Raw genomic sequence first — 7,428 nt, 5'->3', positions numbered from 1 at the left:
ACTCATGCTATTCAGTTAAGGTATGAATTGGGCTGAAGTTAGCTCTTGCACATTGTGTGCAATGAAGCAGAACTCTTGGGCAAATGATTCTAAGTGAGGCTTGATAAGCAGACAAGCTAGAAAAATGACAAGGTTATGAAAGCAGCCATCAAAGACATCATGCCAACATCCCTGCATTATAGAACTGTCTGCAGAGCCAGTACTATTCTTGTGGAAGCCTAGTTCATTTTCAGCAACATGTAGAATGATAGCACTGGGAAGGAACTGATCCATACACACCTCATTTTTGAAAAAAAGTGTCTGATGAGAAGCAACAGAGCTGTTTCTAGAGCTGATCAAAGGTTTATTTTGAATGACACAACACTGGAAAACAATAGTTACATATGACCTCTTGGTACAGAATACATCATTTCTTTTTACTTTCAAGGGATTGTTGAAGGTGCGCTGCATAAATACATATAGTGAAAATATATTGTGTTTATCATAGATTAGAATCATATTTCTTCATCCAGCCCATTAAATTTAAAAAATAAGATCAGCATTATAACACCCTTTATCAGAATTATCTTATCCTTAGCTATAGCAGTTGGTAATATAGAGGTGACTGAGCCATGCCTTCCCTGGTGCTTTAGCAGCTTTGAGTTTGGTAACATTTTTTGTCATCTTGGAATGATGATTTTGTATTACAAATGCAGATATTACCATCTAATATTTTGGCAATGGAGCAGCTAGTTTCCAGTTCAACCATAATTCTTTACTGTAATGCCAGACAATAAGAGCAAATGCCTATATGAACAAATACTACATCACGGAACTACAATGAATGGGTAAGATATGTGTAAATGTGTAGATTCAAGTGGTGGTCAACCTTTTGGGGAACATGCCATAAATCAAGGCCAAAGTACAACAGTGTCACTCTAGGACATATTATAGTACATAAGCAATTTGCACCCATGAGTCTAAGTCTCCTAAACTTGGCAGTAAGCAGGAGTGTTAGCCTGCCTACTATAGCCAGACTTGCGCATCCTCTAGATCCTGTCCAGCTTTACTGCAAATCCTTCATGGCAGTGTTACCTCTGGCACATATGCAGCTAGTTGGCCACCCATGATTCTTATGCACTATATACACATACAACACCCCCCTCTCTCTCTCTGTATATATATATATATACACACACACATACATACGTGTTTGAAAATAACATTGAAAAAGTTTGCAGCAGATTTTTTAAAAACACAAATGAAAATAGCTTGACCTCAGTACTACAGGTTTACTTACTAATCAGGTCTGCTGTGTAGCAACTCAATACAATACATTTAGTGCAGAGAAGTTAAGGTTCTGGTATTGAGGAGGCTACTCAAGTTTTGCATGGGAAAGGATAAGGTTACAGGATCACCATAGCTCTGACAAAGTACAAACAAACCTGTTGCCACGTATATGTGAACAAATAAGGACATTTTTTCCACATACTGCTTCACAATATACTAGCTTTAACTTCTTGCAATCATGCTCATTTGATATGAACTTTGTCACCAAGTTTTTGTCTGGCACCAGTCTGTAAACCTTGACGCTTGACTATAAAGGTGGGCTCCTGTGTACTGGAGAGGTTTGAAATGTAGGGACTGAGCTTCCTACAGCATATTTTATGCCTGAGCTGAGAACTACTCCAAGTGGCAGGTGAAGTTTTCAGGGAAGAGTCCTTTCCAAGTAGCTGCATCTCTGTATTGAAGCCAATCACATTCCTTAATCCCTGTTAGCCAGCCTGCTTCCTGCAAGGAGAAAAAGAAATTTCTCAGTGTTCACATTATTGTATGAGCCACATGGGCAATGTATGTGTGTTGTTAATACATCTCAAAAAGTTATGCCTGGCCAGAAGTAAGTCCTCCATTTGAAAAGTAGATTTTTTCCCATATTCACATTATTTTATTTTGAGCCAAAATAAGCAAATAAGTACTATCTTTAATCATTTTAAGCAGCTATAATTCAACGTAAAGGCACTTACAGACTGTTGCTATTTTCAGGTGGGATTCAATCACATTCCAACAAATTCAGCATGCTCAATTAAAGTTGATTTGGTTCATTTGCACCACAAACCCATTTCACACACACCTTGACTTTTTGTGTCAAGGGCAGTGTTGAGAAAATGCAGTGGAAAGTGAGGGATAACACTTGATGCAATGTCGTTTAACCTCTCCAGAAACAACTCTAATGTTCAGTAAATAGCTTGACATCCAAGTTCCCCATAAACTTATGTACACCGCCCAGAGAGCCTTTTTGGCTTAGGGCGATATATAAATAAAATAAAATAAAAAAATAAATAAACTTCAGGCAAAGAAATCAGGATAAATGCTCAATAAACAGGTCATCTTGGAAGCAACCTAAGTGGCCTGTTTTTATTTCATTTCTTCTACCATTTATATTTTAGAAAGATGCACTCTACTATATTTTTATAGCTGAAAATTTGCTGAGATAAGCGGAAGGCACGTCAAGCAAATCCTCATCGTGACCATCTTCCATCTGGAAACCTATGTCCTCCCTGTGGGAGGCTGTGTGGATCCAGAATTGGCCTCCACAGTCACGTACAGACCCACTGTTAAAGACCTTACCCTGGAAGACAATCCTACTCGGCCACAAGTGATCGCCAACGAATGATGATGAATACAGATACAATGAAAGCCCTAGATAGTTAATTTCTGTAACGTCATATTTTAATATACAATAAAGCTAAGTTCCTTTGCTGTTACCTGATCAGCTGTTGCTTCACATGATACTACTAATACAGTATCTCCCCGGAGCAAGTTCAGCTCATCACTATTGGCAGCCTCAAAATCATGTATTGTTTCAACCTGTAGAGTAGAAAAAGTAGTGATGTCTTTGGGGTTGGGGTTATCCTTATCTTGAATATATTTCATTCAAAGTTGTCATCAAAGGTGCACTATGTTTAAACTCAAAAGACATTGTTGAGATTTCCTTTTTTATTATTATTCCCTCCCTGCCCGTTATAAAATTACCTATTTCCAAAAGATGGATTATGCTTGGTACAAGATTTTGGAAGTAGGTGGTACTGCTTGTTAACATATGTCCAGTACTACCCCTTGGAAAAATTTGACCATAGTATCTTTGGATATCCTCAAATAAGGAGCTCTAAAAGATAAGGCTTAGGTCCACTTTACACATGAGAAAATCAATGGTCCTGGCCTACCACTGAAAATGGCAAGGTGGTATATGCTACTGAGGGAAAGCCACCCAAACCACAGAAGGAAGCTTCATCATGAGAATGCTTTGCAAAAGCCAAGGAGCTGCTACACAGTGACATCAAATATCCCTATGGCATGGGCTAGATGGCGTACTCCTTTTGCAAAGTATATCTGAAACCCAAGAGGATGCACCACTTGTCTGTGTTTCCTCCTTTGACACAATGTGCAGAGCAGCTGCTGGTAACTTGCCTTCTTCATAGTGCAGGAAATCCAAACCGCACCAAAGAAAGCTGGGACTTGAATTACGGTGCAAATTGCCATAATTTATATTTACAAGAGGAGACAAGGTGGGCACTGAAGCTCCAGGCCCAGCTATTGGATATATTCAGCCACCTCTGTTTTTTGACCTATCAGTAGGCATTGCCCACAAATGATCAAGCATATATTTCCAGCTAAAGCTAAAGAAACTTGCTATATTCTTTTCATGAAAGCTGAGATATTGAGAAAGTAGAAGGCTGCTTCCTATGCCACAGTTTGTATTTTGTGTGTGTGGGGTGGACACTTCTATAGAACTATACCACATTCACAAACCCTGAGCCCTATTCAGATACATTCTGTTAACGTGCGTGGCCACACCCCCACTATTAAGTGTGCCAAGTAGCTGCGTCCTCTGCTGTCCATGCATACAGCATTAATGTCTGCAGGGACAGAGCTTTTGTGCATACAGGTATACATGTGAAGGTTTCCACATGATCAGGAACTCTGATTTTCCAAGGGACTAGTTTGTGCACATGACGTTGGGAACGTAACTACTTGGTGTGGGCCTGCTCACCCACTGGAAGGGCGGGAAAGTAAAACTTCTGGCTAGGGCTCTGGATACAATTATGCATTTGAACAGTTTCAATAGCAACACTAGTATACTTAAAGCTGCATTTTCTATGTCCTTTACATAGGAAAAATGTAGAGAAAAGGAGGTTCAAATATCCCCTGCATTTCTTGGTCTACTTCAGTGATGCAGTGTCAAAGGAAACTGGAATGAAGTAAACCTTAAAGAGGAAGCCAGGTGGCATGCCATCATCTGCTGTAACAGGCTGTTCTTCGGAAGATACAGACTGGACTTCTTCAATGGTTTTTGGCTCACTTGCAGCCTCTGAAGTTTCATTTGCTAGGCCTTCAGCATCCTGAGTGCCAACACCTTCCACAATGTCTTTAGATTTGTTGACTACAACTTCATGATCTTCTCCATTCCCCTCATTGTTTGATGCAGGTTCTATTACTACTGAAGGGATGTTGCTGAGGTTTTCCTTTAGGGGGAGGGAAGGGGGGGGAACAGTAGTTTGAACATTACCATCTTGAATAAAAAATATTCTATCCCTACAGAGTGGGTAAATGGTTTTTTGCCTTGGTTTCAAAGCAGCTAGGATGATCAGAACAAAAATATTTACTTCTCCTGTGCATTCAAGGAAATGGAATGGTTATACTAAAGATGGCAAAAATCAATATGTGAAACAAAAAACCAATTTCAAAGGACTTTGGTGACATGTTAAAGAAGCCTCCTGCATCTATAGCTAGAAAACTCATTAGCACAAACCAGTCAAAGTTGTCATGTTTGACTCTTCTATTTCACAGTGATGAGAACTAAAAGCTTGTGATTCTAAAGAAGCTGCAATTCAACCACAAATTCAAAACTCTCCCTCTTCTAGAATTAAAATCATATTCACTAATAGGCAAAAAACCTTGGGGTTTAAGAATGTACCTATAGCCCACAGATATTTCTATCAAACTTTAAAAAGCAGGGAAATTGGGCAGCTATAGTGAATGCACCAGGGGAGCAGGAGACCTGACCTCCTCTCTGAGATATTGTACTGCCCTACAAATTGGTCAAAATGCAAACACACTTTGGGTTGGTCTTTCACAGTCCAATCCACTTCCTGTGTAGCTTGGAAGAATTTGGTAACATGTGCCTCTGAGCATATGGTGAGTAAGGGGAAGGAGGGGACTGGAAGGGGATGGGGAGGGAGGGGCAAAGGAAGGGGGAGGGAAGGGGCAAGAGGGAGGGGATAGGAGGGAGAAGGGAGGGTGGGTTTGATTTAGGGTTGCCAGGCTCAGGGCCTGAGAATGATTTTGTAAGAGAAGAGAAAATTCAGCCAAGTACAGGTTTTCTTGCAACGCTGTAATGGGAAAAACCACAAGGTGAAATTCTCCCCACCCCCTGCACAACTTTTAAAGATACAGAAAACCTCTTGGAGGCTGGGCCTGGCAACCCTAATTTAATCATTTGCATACTTTTTGGGTTCAATGGGATTTATTTCTGTGCAATCATGTTGAAAATGGAAATGGTCTACCTTCAAGTCGACCGAACTTATGGTGACCCTTTGAATAGGGTTTTCAAAGTAAATGGTATTTAGAGATGGTTTTATCATTGCCTTCCTCTGAGGCTGAGAGGCAGTGACTGGCCCAAGGTCACCCAGTCAGCTTCATGGCTGTGTGGGGATTCGAACCCTGGTCTCCCAGGTCGTAGTCCAACACTGACCCGGGGGAGGAGATTGGGTGGGTGGGCATTGAGCAGAGGGGAAAACCCTTTCCTTTCCAAAAGGAAAACATTGTGAACAGTACCATTGCTTTTCAGTGTTTCCATCACCTTTTTATTCTACAGAAGGCACATCAAGCCTCCCACCCAAATTTAAACCAAAGCTGTCCCTGGCCACATCCACACCAGGCCTTTATTTCACTTTGGACAGTCAAAGAATCCTGAGAAGTGTAGTTAATGAAGGGTTCTGAGAGTTGCTAGGAGATGCCCTGTTCCCCTCACAGACCTTCAGTCCGAGTGGCTGACTGTTAAACCAGTCTGGCCACTGAAGCTCTGTCAGTGGAATACGTGTCTCCTCTCAGCACCCTTCACAAACCACACTTCCCAAGATTCTCTGAGGGAAGCCATGACTGTCTCACATGAAATTAAAGTCTGGTGTGGGTGTGGCCCCCTGATTAGCCAAGCCAAGCAGCTGGGAGGCTTTTAGAACACTGACAGTTAGTTCTTACTGAGCACGCCCCACGTTATCAGTGTTCCAGCCAAAATTTCTTAAATTAATTGAAAATCAGCCAGGCATTTTTTTAACTTTTAAACTGCAGAAGATGAAGGTCAGAGTATGGGGCAATGTCAGTATTAGGATTACAGGTACTCTGTGAACATGGCTGATTTTTAATGAATTTCAACAGATTATGAGAACTCAGATAAAAAAGTCCAAAAGGGCTCTGGGTTTTTCCCCTCTCATTTTAAACTTTGAACTCTCTATTCTCTCTGACTATTTTGAGTATCGCCATGAAAATCGAGAGGGTTGTTAAGCAAGCGTTTCTGAGTTCAGGACTATAAGTTTTGTAAGGTTTTGTTTTGAAATGAGCTTATGGGAAGCATCAGAATGGCATGGGGGGTATTTTCAATTTAACATTGCGGAATATGAAAAATCCACGATGGCTATAGTATATAGCCACTCTCATGGCTGTATAATAATTTGACATTGTACTACATACAAAACTATTTTAAAAAATGATCAACCTATTTAAAAGAACCACATTACAGTTCTGAAACCGGGTGTCAAATATACAGCTATAGTACACAGTTCTACACTGCAGACTTAAATCAGTTTAACAGCCATTCCTTCTTGCATTATGAGGCAGTGGTGGTGGTGGTTTGGAGGGATCTTGAAGAGAATTCTCTGCACTCCATCCAGCTACAGTTCCCAGAATTCTTTGAAACAAGTCATGTTATTTGCATTGGTATATAAAACTGGTCGGGTTTTGTAATGTAAGTAGGACCATGGAGTTCTCAAAATTCCACTGAAAGAAAGTGGGACAAGTCACCTGAGATTCCGCTGCTTTTCCATCAGTGAAAGATATGCCACTTTCATCCATTCGTGAAATGTCATCACCTTCAATTCCAGGAGTGACATCAACACCTTCTGCTTCAGGAGGACCTTGCACCACAGAATCCATCTGTAACTATTAGGAAATTAAACAAACAAAAAATCCCTATAGATCTTCTGAATATGACCAGACCTGTAACAAATCAAGGGCCTTTAAAAAAAAGTTCAGATATCAATATGATCTTAAATAAATCATATTCTATTTGATTTGTCCTGGTTATTATAGACCACATATTTTCAAAACATCATGTCTGAGGGAAAACGCTTGGGTTTAACAGGATGACACTTGAAACCAAGTGTATCAAACTGC

General features: G+C 40.5%; 1 protein-coding gene across 1 annotated transcript in view; it reads right to left on the bottom strand.

The window, feature by feature from the left end:
* Window positions 1-361: 361 nt before the first annotated feature.
* AMPH (amphiphysin) overlaps window positions 362-7,428 on the bottom strand; it is a 199,302-nt gene continuing 192,235 nt past the window's right edge. Inside the window, exons 21-24 of the mRNA XM_061585728.1 lie at window positions 7,057-7,194; window positions 4,245-4,502; window positions 2,746-2,847; window positions 362-1,770 (exon numbers count right to left, since the gene is read on the bottom strand). Of these exons, the coding sequence (XP_061441712.1) occupies window positions 1,663-1,770; window positions 2,746-2,847; window positions 4,245-4,502; window positions 7,057-7,194 (606 nt within the window). The 3' untranslated portion in view covers window positions 362-1,662. The remainder of the gene's footprint in view (window positions 1,771-2,745; window positions 2,848-4,244; window positions 4,503-7,056; window positions 7,195-7,428) is intronic.

The sequence above is a fragment of the Rhineura floridana genome, chromosome 10, assembly GCF_030035675.1.
Source record: "Rhineura floridana isolate rRhiFlo1 chromosome 10, rRhiFlo1.hap2, whole genome shotgun sequence".
Taxonomy (NCBI): domain Eukaryota; kingdom Metazoa; phylum Chordata; class Lepidosauria; order Squamata; family Rhineuridae; genus Rhineura; species Rhineura floridana.
The sequence above is the reverse complement of the archived record's forward strand: the minus strand, read 5'-3'. Positions and strand labels throughout refer to the sequence as shown.